The sequence below is a fragment of the Rhinopithecus roxellana genome, chromosome 16 (genome assembly GCF_007565055.1).
Source record: "Rhinopithecus roxellana isolate Shanxi Qingling chromosome 16, ASM756505v1, whole genome shotgun sequence".
NCBI classification, from domain to species: domain Eukaryota; kingdom Metazoa; phylum Chordata; class Mammalia; order Primates; family Cercopithecidae; genus Rhinopithecus; species Rhinopithecus roxellana.
Window position 1 is genome coordinate 46,537,422 of NC_044564.1, and position 25,352 is coordinate 46,562,773.

General features: G+C 36.1%; 1 protein-coding gene across 1 annotated transcript in view; it reads left to right on the forward strand.

Moving 5' to 3' along the window:
• ALDH1A1 (aldehyde dehydrogenase 1 family member A1) overlaps window positions 1-25,352 on the forward strand; it is a 60,302-nt gene that overhangs the window by 23,146 nt on the left and 11,804 nt on the right. The window contains exons 3-9 of the mRNA XM_010375839.2: window positions 6,974-7,114; window positions 8,976-9,105; window positions 10,827-10,888; window positions 12,375-12,503; window positions 13,856-13,969; window positions 18,997-19,099; window positions 20,713-20,897. Of these exons, the coding sequence (XP_010374141.1) occupies window positions 6,974-7,114; window positions 8,976-9,105; window positions 10,827-10,888; window positions 12,375-12,503; window positions 13,856-13,969; window positions 18,997-19,099; window positions 20,713-20,897 (864 nt within the window). The remainder of the gene's footprint in view (window positions 1-6,973; window positions 7,115-8,975; window positions 9,106-10,826; window positions 10,889-12,374; window positions 12,504-13,855; window positions 13,970-18,996; window positions 19,100-20,712; window positions 20,898-25,352) is intronic.

The following is a 25,352-nucleotide window of genomic DNA, read 5'->3' on the forward strand; positions in this document are numbered from 1 at the left end:
TTTCAGTAGGATGAGAACAAGTAAGACCAAAGTCTCAAGCCACAGGAGTACAGAGTTCAACCACAGGGGTTAACAATTGGGAAGTAGAAACAAAATAGAATGATGACAAATGTCACTGGCTTTCAGATTCAGATTTTCTCTTTATACCGAAGAGTTCACCAAAGCATGAATTCTCCATTCTGCTTCTCCCTGTCTCTGGGAAAAAGTCCACAAACAAAGGTCCTTTATAATATTACTCAACCTTTGTCTATGGCCTCTTTCCCAGACCACCCCATCAACTTAAGAGTTTCAACTTTGTCATGCCCAGTGTCCCTCTCCAATCATTGCTTGCTAGTCACCGCCTCTGTGCATGTCCACAGTGTAGTCCTCAGGACCTAGTTCAAGTCACCATCTATAGTAAGAGCATAGATTTGCAATGTTTGTACTTACCTTCTTTGAGATTCTGTTCCTTTTCATGTAAAATGAGGAGATAGAAAATTCCTGAGGAGTTAAATATATATAGAGCTCTTCAATTGTGCCAGGCATATCCTAAAACTTCAGTCATGCTAGGGTTTTATATTTCTTTAAAGCCTTCTCTAACCTTCTCAAGCAGTCTTACTCTCTTCTGTGTAGTTATAGGACATTGTATTTGCCTGTATTATAACCTTTGTATTATACAGCTATAGGTTAATTTATATTAACCTATATTAGAAGCAGAAGCATATTCTGAGACAATATGCTTCTTGTAGAGATCAACACTACATCTCTCATTTATATCCTTGGTTTCTGGATATAGCATATCCTATAGGTATGCTATACTGTATCCGATAGATATACTATACTATAGATATAGTATATTCTACAAATCTATGAAATATTTTTCTTTTTCATCAAACGCCGAATTTCCATATATTCCACATTCCTCACCTTAGGAATTTAGTACTAACCTGACTATTGACTATGGCACACATTCTCAAAATTTAGCCTGCATTAGAATGTCCAGGAAGGCTTGTTAAAACACAGCTGAGTCCCACCTGCCCCCAGATTTCATTGCAATAATCTTAAAATGGGACCTGAAAATTTTCATTTCTTACCAATTCTTTGGTAATGCTGATGTTGTTGGTTGGGAGGGAGGTGGGGGAATGCATTTTGAACCACTGAACTAAAGTGTTAAGCTGTTAAATTGTATCTCCTCTCAAGCGTTAGCATTTAACAGGGGTCATGGAGTTTTGACACCTAAGAAAGTTAGTGATTGGAAACTGTACTGTGGTGATCACTCTGCACCTCTCTGAAATGTTACCAAACCAAAATTGGGCAGAGAAATACTGATCATCCCTGGCAAGGTCTATAGGAGCCCCGGAAGCCTGTGCCCTTAATATAAGCCATTCACAGAAATAAGAGAGAACTTTATTCTTCACCTTTCAAAGAAGAATGAACGCCTTTTATCAGAGACTTAAAGAAATCCACACACCACCACCTCAAATGTTCCTCTAGTTGCTTGAGTGGCTCTAGCAGGCCTGGGAAGGTGAGAAAAACAATAAAGGGCAAGGACAGAGTGAACCCTTAAGAGCTACGTACTTTCTTTCTGTTCAAGAGGGAGACCAGATCTGTTTGTGGTTTGCAACTAACAAACCGAAAAATATTCTTGATGTTTTAGTTCTGGAGCCTTGAACATCGACCTTTGCCACTGGGATTAGTTTTACTAGGAAAACAAATCTCTGTGCCTAAAGTTCCAGTTGAAACTTTGTCAGGCAGTCTGAAGACTTTTCTTAGTGAAGTTATGGGATTTACCTCCTTCCTAAAGCATAGTAAGGGAAAGCTGATGATCATACTGGAAGCCTTAGAAATGTTTGCCACTGATTTGCTCTGTGCTTCTTGACAATTACTACTGCTCACCCAAGAGATCAAGAATGCTTATTAACATCTACCCAAGCTTCAAATCAGGTCGCAATGCCAATTGAGTTGGCTGGTCATCTGATCACTGAAACTAAAATGTTGATGGTCTAAACTGTTCATGGTAAACCACTGTTTGAACATCTAGCACTCTTATATTCTTTTTTAGAATTAGTTTAAAACTTATTTTTAAATAATTATTGCTGTTCTCACAATTTTGCCGACAAATGTATAGTAAGCTCTGACATTGCTTAGTGAAAAGTACAAATCTAGTAAATTACATAGTCACAGTAAACCTAATATTCTGTATCTGACTCTTTAGATAATGAGCCAAGAGGTTTTAGGGATTTAATTTATAAGTAGAATGGGGCTAATAATGGGCTATATACCGCCTTCCAATGGTATTATAAAGAAAAGAGGAAGGGCAAGAACAAATGGAGGTTACAAAGCAAAGTACAGATGTGGGTGGGAACTGTTTTCTTTTCACTTCAGTGGTTCTTTTAGGCTGTATTGACTAATCCTGAAAACTGCTTTTAATACTAAGGCATGACCTAACAAATAATTGCTGGGGATAAAAGTAAATGTCCATTAAAGTAAGTGCCTATGACAGGTGTAAAAGTAAAACTGGTCTGATAACTATTTTCTCCATCTCTGAATGAATTTAATATGGAAATGTACCATCTGAGAGGGATCGAAGAGTTCAGTCCTTCCTTAACTATGCTTTAGGAGACATTTGATATCTCATCATCATTTGAAGTGTCTTTTTACATTCAGCTTGTGGCCCTTACTTCAAAAAAGGAGCATTTGCAGTGCTATAAGCAAAAGTGTTATTGATGGTGGCAAATCTGAGTTCATGTACCAAATTGTTTTCTGTTTAAAGAATTATAGCCCTGAAAATTCCAGTTCTGAAATTAAAAAAAAAAAAAAGCTAGTCCTGGAATTAAGAAAACAATAACTCTTATGTCTAATAGTTTTTGAATAATGTATAAGTTTTGTTATATCATGGAATCTATTAGAATATTATTTATTAGGTAAATGCCAATGTAGTTAAATTTATGTAAGGCACCCCTTATATAAAATCAGTACAACATGATGAGTTTATAAAACAGGTAACCAAATTATTGAAAATGTATTTACTGCCTATTGTAGACCCAGAATTATAAGAAATATTATAGCTTATAAAACAAATAGCAGTATATACTTATTGCAAAGGAGGTCATTATTAGGGCAGCCTTGCAGGGATGTAAGAACTAGATTTTGTAGTCAGATATGGGATCAAAGTTTGATTCTACTGTCTGCTAGATTTCATATCCATGAGCCATAGTCTACTCATTTATAAACCAAGGTCCATGATACTTAATAATAAGAGTAACTATGGGGCTTTAAAGGACTTTCCTTAGTGTCTGGAGCTTAGTAGGCTCTTAGCTAGTAGCCATCATCAAGCTGGATTAGTCTGGCAAGGGTTTTAGGTAGATTGATATTTGAGCTGGGTCTTAAAGTATATATAGGATTTTGAAAGTAAGGGAATATACTGGGAGAATATTCTAGGCAAGGAGAACTACAGACACAAAGGTAAGAAGGAGTTGGGTCAGACAGAGTACAATAAATGTAAACACTAAGTTTGGATAGGTGAGATGTGGTCTGAAAATCCTGGGCCTTGAAAACCAGGCAGAGGACTTTGACCTTGAGACTGTAGACAAAAGGGAACAGTTGTAAACATGTGAAAGACAAAGTAATAAGATAAAATTATTTGCAGAAGATAAGCCTGGTGATAGTAGCCAAGATAGTTTGAGGAGAGAAGAGAATGAATTTGAGAAAGTATTGATGATATGAAATAATAGGGCCTAAAATTGTTCAGGGCAGTGAAAACTGAAAGGAAGGATTAAAATACATTAGAACTTGCTGGACGCGGCGATCCCTGCGTACCTGTAATCCCACCACGTTGGAAGGCAGAGGCAGCCAGGTTGCTTGAATCCAGGAATTTGAGACCAGCTTTGACAACATGGCAAAGCCCCATCTCTACAAAAAAATTAGGCACACGGTGGCTCATACCTGTAATCATAGCACTTTGGAAGATCGAGGTGAGAGGATCACTTGAGCCCATGGGTTTGAGACCAGCATGGGCAACATAGCAAGACCTCACCTCTACTAAAAATAAACAACTAGCTGGGCAGGGTGATGCACTCCTGTAGTCCCAGCTACTCTGGAGGCTGAGGTGGGAGGATCACCTGAAGCTCATCAGGAGGTCTAGGCTTTGGTGAGTCATGTTTGTGCCACTGCACACTAGCCTAGGCAACAGAGTGAATCTCTCTCTATTGAGAGGGAGAGAAATTGCTGAAAGTTATATTAAAATTTAAAGTTTTGACTACTAGGACTACAGTAACAATTGCCACCATTGAATAATACATAATGTTCTAACATAGAAAATGCTGAAGTGTTATCTTATTAATCTTCATTACAGCCCTGTGAGGTAACATACCCCAGTTTCTTTTTTTCTTTCTTTCTTTTTTTTTTTTTTTTTTTTTGAGATGAGGATCTTACTCTATCACCCAGGCTGGAGTGCAGTGGCGCAATCTCAGCTCACTGCAACCTCCACCTCTTAGGTTCAAGCGATCCTCCCACTTCAGCTTCCTGGGTAGCTAGGACTACAGGCACATGCCACCACACCCAGCAACATACCTTGATTTTAAAGAAAAGAAAGCTGAACCTTAGAGAAGTCATGCCACAACATATTTCGTGGGTTATAATAATGTTTGGTGGTAGTGATTTGATTGTATGTCTCTCCCATTTGATTGAATATTCCAGAAGAACAATTTTCTTACTTCACTCTGCTGTCTTTGGCAGAGGGATGATGAGAATTCTGCAGAGTGAAATATTTATTAAATCTTTAGCTAGATGGATGGATGGTTAGATGCCTCAAGGTTTACATAGCTAATGAAGAGGAATCAGAATTCAAATCTGGATTGTTTTCATATCAAACTGTATATTAACTAACATTACTCTATTTCTGCATCTGCAAGATTACATATAAGATGTGAGGAAAGTAGGGGCATGATCCAAAGGACATAATCACAAGAACGTCTTTATTTATAGCAGCATTCTTTAGGGATGTGCTTTCCATATGGGAGAGTTACTTATCTTGAAGCCAGTTCTCCATATCCCTTTGGGAGGCGAAGATGCCTATGATAGCCCATATTTGGCTAAGACCAATAGCAGGACACTGAACAGAAAGATCCAAATGAAAGCTGTGTCATACAGATCGTTTAAACACAGAGCAGCATGTATTTTATAAGCTCTGGTATCCACAGATCATGCTGACAATCTCAGATTTTTGTGGTTTGCTTTTTCTTTTTTCAAACAGTGCTCTGTATATTTAGGAAAAGGTTAGAATGTGTAGCATGAAACAATGTCTAAATATAAGCAATCAATGTGATTAACTGAATGCCCCAAATATGCACTGTATACGTATTTCTCAGGAAAGGCAGGCAATAAATACATATATTTTGTATATATCATCATTCTCTGAAAAGTTAGACAGTGAGATATACCAGTGTGTGATGTATTACACTGAAAGAATCTTTGCTTGTAGTCAGTAAATATTATTACTTAATCAGACCAGATTATGCTTCTAAAATATCTCCCTTGTCCCAGATCATCTTATTTTGGTGATAAATATTAGAAAAATAGTGTTTTTTTTTTGTATTTTAATTCACAGACTTGTAAGTGTGGGTCTTCTTGATTGAATACAGCCTAAGGAGGAGGATGTTAAGTTGAGGTTCTTTTGAGGGGAAGATATCATCCTTAGATGGGATTTAGCTTAATTGTGTACAACTTTAAAAAAAAAAAATCTAGGGTTATTACTTTTTATCTCCCCAAATTCTTAAAGGGAATTGTGTCTCCTGCAAAATATTGCAACCTACTGGCCTGTGATGTAGCCACGATTTGTGGAGCTATACAATTCCATGCAGTGGCCAGTCCTATGTACAAAAGAATGCTGGAATGATATATGCCTTTATGGTGTTTGCAGTAGTGGCAGGTATGTTTTGTAAGAGCTCAGAAGAGGTCTGAACAGGGATCTGCAGGGGAATGGAGTGGTCACGACAATATTTGTAACTGAGGTGGATTGCAAAAGAACCAGAGAATATACCTGGTGTAGAAAACACAACAGAGAAAGAAGAAATTGAGTGAAGGCACTATGAAAGTGAAGGCAAGGAGGCTAGACTGAGTGTGGAGTCACTTTACTCTGTGACTTTTGCTTGAATTAATGTAGGTTTAAGCCGTGCATCTTTAATAAGAAACTAACTTCTTTACCGGATTAGGGATTTAAAAGGATCTCTTTGTACCCAGTTGGGAAATGAGAGGTTGTCACATGCACATCCTACTCTATTAGTTCCACTATCTCTATGCTCTTTTCCCTCTGCACAAGAGAAATGAGCACATGTTTGTAAGGTTTACTCTTCAACAGCAAAGAAAAGTTCTTATTCACCCTTCAGTAGGCTCTTCATGAAAGTAGACAAGCTGTTGCATCACCAAAGACCAAGGAAGATACTCACTATTTTGGATCTTGAGCTTGACCTGGAGCTCCTGTAACCCAGTCACTAAGAAAGTATAACACGTGGTGAACAGCAAAGATTCTACAGTCAGATGGGCTCCGTTTAAAACTCAGTTCAGCCACCTTTAGTTATTGACCTTGGGCAAAGCTCCCCTCTCTCTTTGCTTTAGTTTATTCATCTATAAAACAGGGAACATATTTGTGCCATAAAAGTATTGAGAATTAAATGAGCTAATAGGTATAAAGTCATCAGAACATTACTTGAAACAGGGCAAGCACTCAGATGATAGCAACTATTAAAACCATAAAACATTTATACTCTAGGAAATCCAGCATGTGGTGGGTGTGTGGAGATCATCATGGTAAAGATTATTCAGCAGGAGTAATTCCAACATACAGTAGTTGAATGTGTACAGTGTGCTAGACTTTGGGATAATGGAGACACGGTGTCTGCTTGAGGCACTACAGTCTATTTTACAGGGTTATTGGCATTAAATTTGCTTTCCTAATATGTTTAGCTTACTGAATTGAATTCCCTTTAACTTACAGGAGGATGTTGACAAGGCAGTGAAGGCTGCAAGACAGGCTTTTCAGATTGGATCTCCATGGCGTACTATGGATGCTTCTGAGAGGGGACGACTATTATACAAGTTGGCTGATTTAATCGAAAGAGATCGTCTGCTCCTGGCGGTGAGTATTATCCAAGCTGGATGGGTAGCTAGAGCTCTCAAAAGCATTCAGTGTTTGAAATGGCAGGTTGTTTTGGTTTTAGTGATCCCTATATGCTCTCTACAAACAAAATGTAAACATTTGTTGTCCCAATGTATAGGCCCCTTAACATTGAACTTATTCTCAAATACTAATCTGCACTTCAATTCTGGATGATGTTAATTTCTGTTCCCATAATAGATTCTACGGCCTAAACTTTGGCAAACCCAGGTTAAACCAAATTTTAAAAATTTCTTTACCTTAAAACTTCTCAGAGGCTTTAATAAGATCACATGAAGTTTGAATCTCCTAGAATGATATATTAGGTTTTTTCAAGTATTTGACCACTGAACTCTTTTGATGGAAAAACTCAAGTTTGTTAAGGGTGCCCAAAATATTTCTCTAAAATAAATCTTATTTCTCATTAGTCTAGCCTACTAAGATATTTAATAAATGGTTACTTTTTTTCTTCCTGAAATGTGTCTGTTCACAAGGGTCATAATTAAATGACGTTCTTTTTACGGGTGAAAAAGGCAAAGAATAAAAAAAATCCAATTATTAATGTGGTTTATCAAAATTATGTTTTTATGAATACTATTTTTGTGTGTTTATATTTTAGCAGTTAGATGAGTCAGAGCATAATATAGTTGGGGGAGGGTATTTCTTTTTTTTTTTCATCTCGATTGGGCATTATGATGAAGCCAATTAAAATAAACCAATACCAAGATCAGGTTTCAGAGCAAATTTCATCTTTAGAATCTGAAAGTGTCGGTAACAAAGAAGTCTACATTTTAAAAAAATCAACATTAGCATGTATGGTTAATAGCAAGTATGGTTAATCAAAGAACCATTTATTACTCAAATATTCAACATAATTTGAAATACGCAAAAATTCAGAATGAGCAACTATGTGCCATAAAACTATAGTAATAAAAATGACCCGTAGGAAGAAAGAAGAAAATGCTAAAACTTGGTTTTTCTCAATTATCTGATTTGCTGACTGCCTGTCAGCATAAGATCCTATGGGGGGGAAAGTACAGGCATCCAAAAGTCACATTTGGTTAAATTTTGACGTGGTAGAGAGTGTAGTACAGAAGCAAATAGCTTTAACAGTTCATCACCTGTGCATTTCTGCCTGGTAACCACCCCAGCAGAATATTAGATCTCAAAGAGCTTAAGGTCCTCCTTAAGAGGAGAAGCCAAAGGGGAGATAGGTCATCTTATAATGGTTAGGGCACATGACTAGAAAATGTTGAACTTTACCTGACCATTCAAATGGCAATTATGACAATAATGGCAACACTGGTAGTTTCCTAATTAAAATTCTGATAAAGGAAGTTCATGGTTGAAAAATCCACGAGTTACTTAAGTTTGTGTGAGTAGACTGTGTATATCCAGATGGAATGCAAAAATTAAAAATGAATACTGAGGCATCATTAATAGTTACGGACACTAAATTGTCACCCACAGTTGATTACAAAATAAGAGAAATCTTGTTGGAATTCCGATATGAGTTAGAAGACTAGGTTTCATTCTCACATGCTATGTATATATCAAATTGTGACCAATTTCTAGAAAGTTGGTTAGCAGGAGAACATTCAAAATGAGACAGAAAGAGCACTAGGGTTTAGAAATCAGAATCTCACTACCCTTTGTGCCCAGATCTTGCTATTTGACCTCAAGGAAGTCATTTTAATACTTAAAAAGTGGAGGTTAGACAAGATGTCAAGATTTCTTCTATTTCAAAAATTCTCTAGCACATGATTACTCAAAATATTTACTACATATTTTTAATCTAAAACTTTTATGGAATTTTAGATTTGGTGTTTGACATGTTTTTCAGACAATGGAGTCAATGAATGGTGGAAAACTCTATTCCAATGCATATCTGAATGATTTAGCAGGCTGCATCAAAACATTGCGCTACTGTGCAGGCTGGGCTGACAAGATCCAGGGCCGTACAATACCAATTGGTAAGTATCTTTGAGAAACCACTAATAGTGAGAATAGGAGTGAGGAGTTTACTATAGAGCTGAATAATTTCAAGCTCTCCCTTTTAAAGATGTCAACCAAATTAGGCAAAATTATTTTCCTCTTGACTTTGAGACAACATAGTTTTCGACTTAGACGTTTTATTAAAATTTGTAAAATGTATTTTAAAGTTGTTTCAGCATAATCATGAAGATAACATTATAGATATTTTAGAAAATGTTAAACTAAGAACATTCCTATGGCCATAATAACTGATCTGAGGCATGCCTCTCTAAGGTCCCAAACTTTTTAAAACTGACCTCTGAAATTATTTATTTGGGTTTTATTCCAGTACTGACGTTTATATCCTTTCTGTAATGTAATTATTTAAGCTTCTTTACATGTTCCAGTATAAGTTAGTTATGGTCATATGTGCCTGGTCAAACTCAGTGTAGTTAAACCAGACTAATCAAACAAGCCAGTTCACACTGACTCATTTCAAGTATCTTCAAAGCAAGATGGGACTGTGTTTGCAGCCTGAGTTAAGGGTTTGCGTGTGTGTGTGTGAATCTGTATGTATGTGTTACTTTAGTGGGGTATGCACATAATATAGTAGAAATACTAAACATATTTCATGTGAAACATGAAAACACACACATTTAGGAAACAGTATGGGTAGAATTTAATTCACACAAACCTACGAGCTTTAGGAATACAATACCCTCCAGGACTGGCCCTGATGTTCACTTCCAATCTAATTGGAGCATCCAGGAGGTCAAAAGTGATAGCAGAAAGTTGAGAGGAGAGTAAGACCTCGGGAGTACTAAGAAATGTGGCTACTTTAGAACTGTCTGAATTTACTCTGGGACAAAATGGGAGAAGTCACTTAAAACACAAATAGATCTTTATGAAGAGATTTCTTGCTGAAGCCAGGAAGCTTCTGTGGGAACTAGAACAGAATTGAATGTCAAGCATAATGTGTCTCTCCGAATGACCACATTAACTTCAGGGCACATAGATTGGTCAAATTTAGACTGAAAATAAATGTCTTATACTCCTGTCATTTTCTTCATGTATTGAGAGAATTTGCTTTTATTGTTTGGTAGGCAAATAAAATACATTTTAGAATAAGTCAGCGGGAAAGGTTTATTACTTATAGGGAGATTTTCTTTTTAATTCTACTGTTTTTAATTTTACTATTTCTAAAAATTATATTACAACCTTTAAAAAGAATTCTCTTATTGGTAGAACTCTGAGCTACCAGAAACAAACTTGAATGTGGTTCTTCTCTTAGCCAGAGACCTCCTACTTCCTTTCTTGTCCCTTTTTTATAAAACTTTGAGAATAAGGATAATTTTCAAATCAGGCCTCCTAGATGATGAAAGGTAGAATTAATTATCTTTCCGATTTTTTCCAGTTTTGCATCTTTGGTTTCACCTAACTCAATTTTATGGTTCCTATCATTTCAAATTACTATTTTAGGGCTTCACTTACCATTTTGTGACTAATTGGAGATATGTATGGTCTCGATCTCTTGACCTTGTGATCTGCCTGCCTTGGCCTTCTAAAGTGCTGGAATTACAGGCATGAGCCACCACACCCTGCCAGATAAATGCTTTTAAAATTATTGTCTACATCTTTCTCTCACATCAGCCCCAAACCACCATTTTGTGAATGTCAAATACATTCACTTATATGTGATTATGTGTGTTTTATTTTTCAGATGGAAACTTTTTTACATATACAAGACATGAACCTATTGGTGTATGTGGCCAAATCATTCCTGTAAGTTTTTCTCCTATATAATTCTCAATTTTAAAAAGAAGAGTTCTTATTCAATCTAATGATGAAGCTTTCTCTAACACAGATGGATGCTTATGCATTTGTTAAACGTGGAGTAAATGTAAGAGTTGTTGAACTTGGTCTCCCTGTGACTAAACTTCTTGGATATGAATATAGATAGAAAACCTATCTATATTCTGGCATATCTCTTGAGAAAGTTTTAATGCTACATCATCTACAAATGTTATTGTTGTTTTTTAAAAGTTGTATCATGTACTCTTTATAAGAGCCATGCTTTACATGTATATGGCAAGGTGCTCTCCGCTGCACCATCTGCAGGATAGCATTTTAGTGAAAGGTAGTAGGGCCTACTATTCTCCAGTGCACTTTCTCATTGAGACATCTCATCATGGAGAACAGTAACTACCAGAGTGTTCAACTCATGACAGACATTTTTTAATCAAAATGGAAAAAAGAATACCAGAGGCATTTGAAACACTGCATGGAATATATTTTACCTTTAGATAAGAGGCTCGGATACTCCATATTCCTCTTAGAGAAGGTAGCCTTTTTAAGAGAATTGTGAAGATATTTTAAGCCCAACAAACAGGAGACTATCTAAATGATTTTATTTTAACTGACATGCTTTAAAAGGCCAAACAAAAAAATGGCGGGGAAGTCCTTATGTGAAGAAATAGTCATGACTTATCTTTTGCTCCAACGAGACTGAAATATATTCATATCAATATTTTAGTGGAATTGTTTATTAATTCAAAAATCCCAATAAATTGATAAAAACTATATAATTATGAGCACTGATAATAGCTAATATGTACTACGTGTCTACGCTAGACGAGTTATTGCATTGAGCACCTGGCCCTCTTTCTTGATTAATCCTCAAGACAACCTTCTGAGGCAGAGAGGACTATTATCAGCACTCACAGATTATGAAATCGGATACAGAGAGCATGTAACTTGTGTAAGTTCACATGGCTGGTCAGTGATTGAGCTGAGATTTGAACCCACGTACTTGGCCTCTGGACCCTGGACGTCTTTGTCTTTAGCAAGATATTTTTCCTGGAAACAAAAGCTACTGAATAATATTATTGGGTAAATAATTACAATAAATGACCTATGGAGGAGAGTAATCATCCTTTTTAAACATTTTTAGATAACTTACAATGTGCTTCATAATAAGCCAAACCATGCAGTGATTTTTTTTTTTTTCCTGGTAGAAAAAGAACTCAACAGCACTTGATTAAATTTTGAGGTTCTCTCCTACTTCCTTCTCATATCTCGTATCTGGTTTATTCAGAGCATTTTCACATTTACTAATTGCTTTTAGCAATGAAGTATAATATGCCAGATGATTTCACAAAACTACTGCAATTATTACATAACATCTACAGGGGGTGTATAATGTGGAAGTTGGATTAGCAAATATGCATTTTGCAATACAAAGAATCTATTGTTACATATTGCTTTCTAGTGGAATTTCCCGTTGGTTATGCTCATTTGGAAGATAGGACCTGCACTGAGCTGTGGAAACACAGTGGTTGTCAAACCAGCAGAGCAAACTCCTCTCACTGCTCTCCACGTGGCATCTTTAATAAAAGAGGTAAGTTTCCCTAAATTAAAATAAGCACAAGAACTCAAGAGTCGTAACTTACAATAGGAAGACCTCATTTGGTGCTACTATAAAGTACATTATTTACAGATGGCTCCTGTCCAGTCAGGGGAATACATTTAGCATGACTGCTGGCTGCAATTTCTGGCAGTCACCCCGATTTCATCTCTGCCCAAATGCGGACAGAAAGCCAAACGCAAAGGCTTGGTGTCAGTCATCTTGGGATCACATTTTTGCTTCTTTGTCCAACTCTCATGAATATAAATTCACGTTGAAAATTAATGTAGCATTCTTTCAAATGTTGAAACATTAAGTTGGTTTGTACCTGCCACTGATGGCCTAGTGTTTTCTGCAAAATTGTGTAAACTAATCTATGTAAGGTTGAAAGGGCCTCTATGCCAATATGCTTGTTTGTAACATTAGGCCACATTATTTCAAAACACTTTTCAATCTACTCATCAGTGGATATGTTTATATTCAGTTTTCTATTATGGTTTCCTCTGCATTTATCTTCCTGTTCAAAAACAGTAAAAGAGCACGTAAAACTTATTTTCATCAACTAACTAGATTATGTTAATATACTTGCAAACAATTCATTGTCCTTTTTTCTTCATCTTACCAAATCTTAAAAAACAAACGTTAGTCACTAGAAACTTAAAGTTACAAAACTGAACTTATCTTTTAAAAATATACTTATTCAAATTAAAAACAGGGAAAAGAGATGTCAGAATGAAACATTTTAATGCAAATAACAGGAAATTGTAATGTGCCAACTCAGTTCCCATGCCTTCTACCTGAATTCTTTAATGAAGATTGAAATCAACTTGTGATGTTGAATCATGAATGGAATGACAGTACTTACTTAACAATTTACTGACTAAGTAATCCCAGTGGGAATTTGCAACTCAGCAGTCATGCCCTCAACAATCAACAGCAGCTAGGAACTAAAAAATGTGAGATCCCTTCAGCTTCTTATTTTTGCTGATGGGAATAATAAACATGTTACTTTCTTTCTGCATAAATAACTTACCAAACACTTTTTTACATACAATCTTTTTGAGTTAGCATTATGAAATTTGAAACAGCCATCACTGGGGCAGTGATTTCATAGAGTATGGACTTACCCTGACAAGCAATTGTCCCTCAATAATGTAACGCTTGAAGTTATTTTTTAAGTGTGCTTAGAAATGACACAATAAGACTAAAGAATAGAACCAGTTGAATGAATTTTTTTTTCTAGAGCATCTCATAAGGTTGGCATTAAGAGACAATCTCAATCCCCTACTCTCCTCTTTTTTAAATTAAATTCTTATATTGTAACTTTTAAACTTTTTACCTTTTAGGCAGGGTTTCCTCCTGGAGTAGTGAATATTGTTCCTGGTTATGGGCCTACAGCAGGGGCAGCCATTTCTTCCCACATGGATATAGACAAAGTAGCCTTCACAGGATCGACAGAGGTAATATTATTTACTCAGGGCAAAAGTTAAGAATGTTTTTATTGCCAGCTATGAAGTATGCTTTATGTAACTATTTTTGAGCCAACAATTTTAAAACAAAAACTCTTTTTAATGACTTGTTATTTCTTTTAGCCTTCAAATATATGCATAGAATATAAGCAGATGTAGTCTGAATGACATGATACACCTATTTAAAATCAGAATGAGAGTAAACTGTTTTTAGTATGTTCATTACTTTCTCTGATGAGAAATATGGCTGCTGAGACCTTGTCATATTATTAGGAAGATTTATAATAGAAAATTAGGCCATAGTGATTTGTATGAATGAATATGATTTTATCCTGTAGATTATGAAAATTAAATAGTACAGCCTCACCCTTTGCACCTCATTTGGAGGTGTCTTTCTCCTGGACATTCTGAAAGAGAGCCAGAAACTCAGCTTCCCTCAGTGGTACTTTAGCCTAGACTAACTTTTCTGCCTCTCTGGCTTGAACTTGACCATCCTAAAGGTGAAAGAAAAAGACCCCAACCACAAAGGAGAAGTGGCGGGCAGGAGGAAGGGCAGTCTAGAAGGTGAAGTTTGGGGAAATAGATCCCCATTTATTCATGATGTTCTATCCTAAGCAAAAGAAAGCAGTGGAAGAATACTGTACCATGAAAAAAAAAATTCTTGAGTCATTCTACTAGATTATGTGACTTTGTTAGATGCTTAATGCAAAAAATAATGTAAGCTGTTCATTGGTACACAGTATAGACAGTGAAGAGTGAACTTCACTCCATCTTAGAAAGCTGCTGACAACAAGAGATAAGGCAGGGTGTGATAAGGTACTACGGTATGTACAAAGTGCTGTAAAAAGGTTCACAGGAAGGAATGATGATGTCCAAATGGGTACTAGAACTAGCTCTGGGTTTTGAGGAACTGTTACTTTTTTAACTTCCTGGAAGTTGAGAAGCAAAAAAGACATTCCAGATAGTGTGGTGAGCATAATTTGATTATTTTATAATCTTAATTATTTACTCCAATGTAAAGGCAAATTTACATGCAAACAGAAATGGTAGAAAATCAAACTTTATTTTTCTTGATCTTTTTAAAATGAAGTAAATAAATATATATATGTCTTCTTTGTTTTTCACAGACATAGAGTAGAAAAGGTTCACATTCTGCAAGTCCCTAACTGAGATAGGGAAAAGCAAACCCCACATTCAAGATTTATTGTAGACAAAACAAATGGGAATGTTCAAGATATGGCAATACATTTAAAACTGGTGACACCACAGGTTGAAATCATACCAGAGGAATAAAGGTGAAAATTCCTCAGCCTAGAATTCTAGATCCTCCCCAATAGGGAATCCATGTACCTGTTGGGGTCTAGATCAAGCCTGTCCAACCCATGGCGAGGAATGGCTTTGAATGTGGCCCAACACATTTTTTTTTTCATTCTTATCAGCTATCTTTACTGTTAGTGTATTTTATGTGTGGCCCAAGACAATTCTTCTTCCAGTGTGGCCCAGGGAAGCCAAAAGATTGAACAACCCTGGTCTAGATCCTATGCCTACTTGTTCTCCAGGTCATCTGGACCAGGAGCTACTGTTTGCTGATCTCATCTTCAGCATCAGTTTGTCTTTGCTCATCCATGATCCCCTATAATGTTGGAGGAGCACTTTACCTACCTGAAAAAAAATCCCTGGAGATTAAAAGTCTAGAAAATATCTTGGTTTAAATTCTGACTCTACCCCTCCTAGCAGTGTGTCTTTAAAAAGTTAAGTAGCCTTACTAAATTTGAGTTTCTTCATTTGTAAAATGGAGATGAGATCAACCTTACTGAGTTGTACAGAATAAAATTAAATGAGCTAATGAGTAAAACATTTATCACCCTCCTGAGCACTCAGTACATGTCATATTTCCTCTTTCCTCCCATACTTTTTAATTTCTCACACTAGTTTACACAGTGTGAGAAAAAAGCTTCCAGTTCGAATATTTCTTTTTCTCCATCTCTGCCACTCTGCCCTATCTCTTCCCGATTATTCCATATATCTTTTCATTCCCCCCTGCTTTTAGTTCATACTTGGCCATAACCTACTCTAAACTTGCTCCCACACGTTCCCTCTCTGGCTTTCTCCTTGCCTCTACAGATCCAAGAGCAGAGCAGCCTAAATTTTAAAACACCCCATCTGAGTTCCTATTGTTCACCACATATAGTAACAGCGCATGCTCATTGCTTTGTTACATGTCTCTCTCTCTCTCGCTGATTATCCTCAAAGACAGTCTTATTCATGGTTATCTCCAGAAACCATCACAGTAAGAAATTGTAAATAAGTATTAAAGAATTAAATGTGAATAACACAATTTTAGGAGCCACACAGAAAAACCCATCTTACTTCCAACTCCTGGAACTTAGTTCCACACTCCCTGGAACTTCTTTCTGGATTTTCTTTTAACTTCACATTTGTTGCTTGGCAGATATTAAGGAACTTGATAAATGTCATGAAAGAGGCAAACAAGGCAAACAATAGACTGTATCCTTTGTGTTCATTGTAACAGTGACCCCCATTCTAACAACACTTTTGGCAAGGTAAGAATTTTGTTTTTTGTTTTTTTGTTTTTTTTTTTTTTTTTTGAGACGGAATCTTGCTCTGTTGCCCAGGCTGGAGTGCAGTGGCACAATCTCGACTCACTGCAAGCTCTACCCCCCAGGTTCATGCCATTCTCCTGCCTCAGCCTCCTGAGTAGCTGGGACTACAGACGCCCACCACCACGCCCGGCTAATTTTTTGTACTTTTAGTAGAGACAGAGTTTCACCATGTTAGCCAGGATGGTCTCAATCTCCTGACCTCATGATCTGCCCACCTCAGCCTCCCAAAGTGCTGAGATTACAGGCATGAGCCATTGCAATGTCCCATTATGTTCATGTAAAATAGAACTCTACCCACGTTGTGCAAGACGTAATAAGTTAGACCATTTTCATGAGCATTTGCTACTTCTGCTCCACATGACAATGCCACAGTATCATGGAATACACTGTTTACCCATAGTCTTAACAGTTCTTATCTTTTCTTCATTGCATACTCCTTTGAGAAAAACGATGAACGTAAGGGAATGAAATATAAGGGAATGAAATCATGAGATAAAAATTAATGTCTCCTTGTTTTGACTTTAGCTAGACTTTTGGGAAAACTCAAGCCTTTTATTTGCCATCTAAACTTGTGCCAAGCAAAAGCATAGCCTTTCTTTCTCATTCATACTTCTAACCATTCTTTATGCTAGTTCTTTTGACGTCTGTTACTTTTACAAATATATCTCTGATTTTATTCCCTTCTCCAAGACAAAAGTTATCTACTTTAATGGAGTTTCTCCAGTAAACCTAAATTAAACAAATAAAACATTCAGAAAGAATTTGGAGAAATCAAAGGGTGATGGGCAAGGAAGTTAAATTAAAAACTATTTAACACCTTAAATGAAAATTCAGTTTCTGAAAGTGGTCATAAGAAGTGTATTGTGGAATGGCATGTAAGAGAAATTTCAGACAGGATTTCCCTAGTGCAAATCTTCTTTTACTTTAGTTTTTATTAATCTACTTTTAGGGGTTTGATTTAGAAACAAAAAATATTTAAATAAGATGAAAACATTAGCATATTAATGCCCTATTCTGTAATGCACAGTAGCAGTTAGTTCAGTAACCACATAAAATCTAAACACTCACTAAACATCGATTTCTCTCTTGTTCAGTTGGGATAGAAATTTTTTATTAAAATCTGACATGTGGAGTAAAAAAAGAAATTTAGAAAATAAAAGAAGGAAAATAGTGAATTTCCTTTACAAAAGAAAGGCAAAGAAGACGTTGGTGGATTAAGGCTGCCATACAAATAATAAAAAAGAAATAATTGTAGAATCAGCCAAGTTTTTAGAGATAGAAAAACCAGAAACAACTATAGTAAATAATCTTGATGGGAAGTTATCCACAAAGGAAAAAATAATTGAAAACAGTCTTCCTCTGAAAAGAGCAAACTAGCATTAAAGATAAAACCAGAACTGTAGGATTCCAGCTAACTGAAGTAGCTGCACAGATCCCATTTCTTTCATCCAGTTCCACTGTTCAAAGGTGTGTGTGTTGGGTGGGAAGACGGAGAAAGAAAGAAAGAGACTGTCAATCCACAGTTAAATGAGCCTTCTGTCATAGATACTAATGAGGAGAGGCATGCAATGATACGTTATTGTTACTGCTACCGTGGAGTTAATCTATTTGGGAAATGTATTTCTATACAAATGATACAATCTGAATCAGACTCTGAAGGAACCTTCATAAGGGTATTTGGGAGACTAGGAAAAAAAATGGTCGTGTCATTTCTTCTAGTGTCTGACCTAGTGTCATCAGAGAAGGATTTAAGGAGCAGCTAAGATATGAGCTGGACCCCTAAGAAGACTAGAACTTGAGGCAGTCCAAGTTGGGGTGGACAAATAATGAGAAGAAGGATGAGATTTGAGAGGTAGTGAATATGTCAGTTCGATTGGATAGAGTTATCTGGATGCCAGAAGAGGGATAAAAAATGAAACAGCTAAGTTGCGACTGGCTCATGATAAGTCTGGTCAATCTGTAGAGAGATGAAATTCTGATTAAAATTAAAAATAACCTGTGTAGCCATCAATATGACTTATGTTCTATATCTCTGCTTTCTTGCTGATGAAGAAAAATCAGCATTTTTCTGATTCCTTTTATGTCTATATGCTTGGACGAGGGACCTTTTTATATCTAAAGTGCCAAATCTTTAAAAATGCCATTTTGCCAGAGAATCGCTTGAACCCGGGAGGCGGAGGTTGCAGTGAGCCAAGATTGCACCACTGCACTGCAGCCCGGGTGACAGTGTGAGACTCCGTCTCAAAAAAAAAAAAAAAAAAAAAAAATGCCATTTGGTGTTTCTCCCAAATGAAATTTTACCGTGGTACAAACATCACATAAATTTAGAATGCTAAATAAACCTGTGTTCATGAGAGCAGGGTAAGCCTCCTCCTTTGTAATGCTCCCTTTCAGGTCGGCAAGTTGATCAAAGAAGCTGCCGGGAAAAGCAATCTGAAGAGGGTGACCCTGGAGCTCGGAGGAAAGAGCCCTTGCATTGTGTTAGCTGATGCTGACTGTGAGTAGAAGCCACTTTGTTATCTTTTCATCCTTCATCGTTTTTGGTGTCTGATAATGCCAAAAGTGAACTTGAACTTTCAAAAAAAAAAAAAAAAAAAGTTTGCTTCTAACATCAAAGTGTAAGGAATTAGAGTCCAGAATTACTCTTGAAAATCTCTTAAATCATCCTAAAGTTATAACACATAGATAATAGGCATAATTTCTTCCTGCTTTAGAATAGATTGCTATCTCCTCAGCTGAACCCTAGATGATGTAAACATTTTGCATTTAAGTGCCATGGTGTATTTTTAAAATCCCGTATCAGTGATTATTAACATTTCATTGAGCTAATGAAATACTTCAGAATGGGACTTGGATAGAAACCAACTGAGAAGACAGCAGTTTCACATTCGCCCTCTCCCTTCACTCTGGGTCACACACTCATTAAATGAAATGACCAGAGGAAAATTATACCTAAAATTTAATTATTTTTTTCTAGTAAGTATAGTGAAGTTTATGTATATTAAACCTACAAATTTGATGTAACTCCACTATATAATATTTTAGGTTCATTCTGATTATATTACCAAATAGAATCTCCCAATTATTTCCTAAGTAGAAGTTAATTAGGAGAAATGCATGGTCAAACTTTCTTTTTACTTTCACAACTGCATAATCTGTTTGAGGCTGTAAATACAAGTGGTTCATGGAATTAGCCTATGTTGCTGTTTTGATCTTAAATGAAGTATTTTAGAACACACTACATTATGAAATAGTCTATAAACATGACAGGTTTCTAATTTTACTAAGACTGTCTGTAAACTGCTTCTGCTACAATTTGAGCAGATGTAATTAGTTCACAAAATAAATAATAATAATAAACAGTTGCTATAACATTGAATTGAATCTTCAGCATTTAGAAAATTAAAATGCAAAGAAAATTTTATTCTTGTTTAGAGTCTACTAATGAAGCAACCTATTTCTTCCTTTTAATGCACCTTTTATCACCTAAAATAAATAAGAGTTTATAGGCACATATGAAACAATACAGTATACTTTAGATAAATTTTGAAAATGTCTTTGCTAGAATAAAATCATAAGGTGAGTGAGTGATTCTAAGTTTAGTGTTTTTTGTTATTTTTTAGTTATTTTTATTTTGTTTTTCTTTCCCACAAAGATCACATGGCACTCTACTCCATTGAGTAGAGTATTTAAGAATCTTTTGAAATTATTTAATTCAATAGAAATGTCAGGTTTATTTATTATCTGTTTAAAATCTGGGGCCTGAAAGAAATAATCTCAGTCATCTAATTGTATAAGTGGAGATATTTACGTAAATCATTTCCAATGAGATTTGATCTCATGATGAAATCTACATTCTTGGTGATGTCCATATTAAAGTTGTAATAGTAACCACTATTTTTTCAGATTCTATATGTTGCTCTTTTTTCCATGGTAAATGGAGGATCAGAAAGATTAATTTGCTACCTGGCTGGTAGGAGGCAAACTATATTGAGCCCATGTCTGACTCTACCACTTATAATTTTTCTTTATCTCCATGTGCGTCTGAGAAATATATAAAATACATAATTTTTAGAAAGTATATCTTTAATGTGAATGTCTTCTTTGCAGTGGACAATGCTGTTGAATTTGCACACCATGGGGTATTCTACCACCAGGGCCAGTGTTGTATAGCCGCATCCAGGATTTTTGTGGAAGAATCAATTTATGATGAGTTTGTTCGAAGGAGTGTTGAGCGGGCTAAGAAGTATATCCTTGGAAATCCTCTGACCCCAGGAGTCACTCAAGGCCCTCAGGTAAGTAATAGAAAGGATAGCATTTTCAGGGCACAGGAATAAAGTATCCTCTTTAGACCTAGATTTTATTGAATAAGATTACTTCCTATCTGCACACCTTCCTAGGTAACAATGCTGTGCCAGTTTGGTGACAAAAAGCAATCTAACTCCCAATGATAATGGAATCATCCTGTTTTTGTGTTGCCCAGTTTTCATCCTAGAAACAGTTTACCAGTCATGCTGGGAATTAAATATATGAGGAAAAATAATAAATGTTCTAATTTTTTTGCTTTCCTCAATCTGCACACCTCTTGATTCCTATATACAGTTTTCTGTCCGCTTTGAAGTTCTTATACCTTCCTACCATTTTTTCCTCCTCAATCCTTCATCTCAGCTGCCATCCTAAATCCTCTGCAAGTCATCAGTTACTCTGAGTCCCTAATGGCAGTATGGGGTCCTAAAAGGTCCTGAGTTTCCTTTGTGGCAAACTTTATTTCAGTTGTTAAAGCCCAATTATTCCCCTAGGCACTCAGTTTTCTTTGTAGACTTTATTATCAATAAAAGTCTCTCTCTCTCTTATCCAAAGATCACCTTTCCCCTCTTCCTAGCATAGTTCTCTGTTCATTGTTTGTTTAAGCTTCTGGATCTCTGGTTGTGAATTTCTTCCTGCCCTTTGGGGTCTTGTTCCAGAGCAGTGATTCTAAACTAGGGGCAATTTTGCTCCCTTGCCCAGGGAACATTTGGCAATATTTAGGGACATTTTAAGTTGTCATTACCTTGGTGAGAAGGGATGGCTCTACAAGGATCTAGTGAGTAGAGGCCAGAGATGCTGCTAAACATCCTGCAATGTACAGGACAGCCCCATGACAAAGAATTATCTGGCCCAAAACTCCAACAGGACTACTGCCGAGAAGTCCTGCTCTGGAGTCTAGACATTAAGCTTAGAGGCTCTATTCTTTCACAATAAAGGTTTTATGCTGTTGTGTGCTGTTAATTTGAAACCAAACACTATTCTTGACTCATTCACTAACCCAAAAGTAAATTCAATTAACTAAAAGTTAGTGAATGTTGCTATCAGCTAAAACTTGAGATGGGTACCTGGCAATGCCAAAAGGAACAAAGAGGACTTGATCCTGGACCTCATGGAGTTTACAGTCTAAGTAAGTTGGACAGTCTTGGATTTTTCTGTTCATCTCAAGACATCCAACTAGGAAAATCTTAGGACTTAGGCAGTGCCACATATTGAAATCGAAAAGCCCTAAAATAACTGGCAAGTGAGGTAATACTTTGTTTTATCTTAATCCCATTATATTTTGTATTTGTCTTTGAGTTTAATGAATATGTAAAAGTAGTTGCCTTTTTTTCATATTTGGTATATGGATGCCAAGGGACACATTCAAATCAATTTTGACTTGGTCTCCCATTTCAAAAAAGGATGGAATTCTAAGTTTTTTCTTGTGATTATTTTTCTCTCTAAATATCTATTTATCTATCTAACTAAAAGTGAAGCACTTTTCTTATTTTATTGGTGGATTGGTAGATGATTGATTAAATAGATAGATCTGAAGAGAAGAGAGAATACCTAAGATACCTAATTGTTGGGCAGTACTTTCCTCCATTAGGACATCTTCACAATTCAACCAAAGACTCAAAAATTGAGCTGGAAGACCTCATTGGTTTTAAGCTAAGGATAAAATAGACTTAAAAATTCCTATTTGTAAGATTCTAACGTAAATAATCCAGTGATCTGATTAATATAAGAATTTAGTTTCTATAAATGAATAGATTTCTATCACAAGTTGCATTGAGTCAGTAGGATAGATAAGTAGGTATGTTAGAATTTGGAGAAACAAGACTAAAAAGCTCTGGGCTCCTTTACCATTAAATATTCATCTGTTGTTGGGAGAAAGAACTTATGCAAAGGGGACATTCATTCTCTAAGCTTTACCCTATTGCCTCATCCAGGGGTGGTTGAGTGAACTGAGGCTTTTAAATACAATTATACAATCTTCCTCATTAAATATAATATCAAAATGGTTATAGAAAAAATAATAGTCAAAGAGATTTGTTTTGGGGAAAAAAATTAAAATTTAAAAAAATTTAAGATTACAAATTTAAAGTATTTGGGGGTTAGAGCAATTACAAAATACATATGTGTACTTTGTATATTTGTATTATATCTGTGTATTCATGTGTGTATATTTTTTCATATTTCAAGTGATTTTCCTACTTGATTTTGTAGAAAAAAATGTATTGTCTTAAACTTGGAAAAATTAGTATTTTCATTTGAAAAAGAAATTGTGATATCCACATAAACTGTATTAAAATTATCACAGAATAGCACCTTATAATAATGTGGAAAGATGGACTTTTGAGTTACAGGCTGGATTTAAAATCCAACCTCCCTGAAACTATTGTCTTATGCGTAGAATGGGCATAGAAACCTCAATCTTCTGCAGTGCAATTGGATAATCTATAAAATGCATCCATCAGAGTGCTTGGTCCACATGCTCAAATGTCTAGTAAATAAATAAAAATTACATGCTTCCATTTATACCTATGGTGACAATTATCATACAGATCAATGACTTCTATATCTATTCATTGCTTTTGTTGATACATGGTTTCCGAATAATTTTAGAACATCTAAGTGCTTTTTCCCAATTCATCTTCTTTAACCCATTAAGCCTAAGGAATTAAAGAATTTACCCATTCAAACACATTAAAATGTTTCCTTTGAGACTGCTACAATATCATGACCTACCTATTACATTTCATAGACTAGCCCATAGGCCAATGGCCCATCACATAAAAGAGCCCCAGCTACATCCTAGCATTATTGAACAGTCCCTGGTGTCCAGAAAGAAGGTCAAGTTTATATATTGTCAATCTGATGCCTTCTGAAGAAAGTTTGTATTTGTGGTGAATCAAAATTAGCCCGAAAAAACTGACCAGTCCCTAAGTAGAGCTTAATTTTTTGTTTGTAGTCCCAAGCTCCATCACAGTGTTCCTCAGTCTTTCCTGTGCCTGGGGATTCAGTAGATCTGAGGTGGGGTCAAAGAAGCACATTTGGCTATCAAATGATGCTGCAGCTGCTGGTTGTAGGACCACATTGTCACTAGCAAGGCATGGAAGTACAAAGGCCTGTAGTTTTATAAGTTAGTGACCATCTAAGTTTTCCAACAAATAAGTCTTTTCAGCCCTTTTCTCCAGTGTGTATGCAGGGATTGGATTGGCACTGGTTATTCAATGTGGTCACAGGCAGGAAAACATGATGACTTGGGAAATATATCTTGAAATAAAAACCAAATATCATGATGTTGAGGGCATAGTCAGATTAATATGTTCTAATAAGACAGAAAGCTTTATGTGGAGGTACATGGACCCTTGACTATTTATTGAGAAACTAGAATATCTTACCCAGGCAGAATTTATCTCACCCCACCCCTTATTCTGCTACTATTCAACCTATGTAGTAATTTAAATATTTCTTCTTAACACTACAATTTCCTTAATCTGCTAGAAATGAACGAATATTTTCCTTCTGAGATATTATATTAAATATTGCACTAAAGACCGTTGAGCAACATTGTACCAAATATTGTGCCAAATTTTAGAAAATAGTTTCTAGTTTCAAACAGTGCTTAATCTAGTTAGATATGGGGGTTGGACTGTGTCCAGTTAGAAATAACTTTATGGAAGCCTTTTCTTGGCTTTGGAAGATAGAGAAGATTTGCAGAATCAGAGAAAGTGAAACATAAAATTTTCAAGCAGTGGGAAGTTAAACCTGCAAGAGCTTCCACCCTCCAACCCATCTTAGCTCCTAGATCTCCTGTTTTTCCTTTAATCCTTAACTCCTGCTACACCTGAGATAGGCAGCCCTCAGCAGTGACTTGGAATCCAAGAGTCACCCAGTCATTCAACATCACAAAATAGAAATTGAGACAAAAATTAGCCCCCGATTTCAGTGCTTGAAGGAAAGGTATGTGTTCCTGGTATTCACAACCACAACTCTGAACTCATTTATTTTCCTTTTAAAAATAGCGTTTAAATAAAAACCATTTAAGTTCTGTAATACCTGGCATCTATTTAGATGTGGCTCATTTAATAAAGCAGGATGGTGACGTTCAGGACAGGCCAGAATTCGAAGCAAACCTACCTACTGTCCCAGTGGGACCAGAACTGGGAAGGGTGCCCAGACTATGGTCAGAATGGGTTCTCCAAGGGCATCGGACAGGTCAGATGGGGTGATTCAGAAATGGGGAGATCAAACAGAGGCTCGGGAGTCTTCTAAGAACAGTCTTAAAGCATCTGTTTCCCAACAGATCTAATTAAACCCAGTATCAAAGTTCTCTTTTTCTCTTTTCCCTCCTTTCATTTCAGCCAGGACAATAGGTTCCAGGTAAATGTATTCAGATTAACAGGCATTTCTACCAGAGAGAATAAATGATGATTGTGTAAAAGGTTTTTATGTGT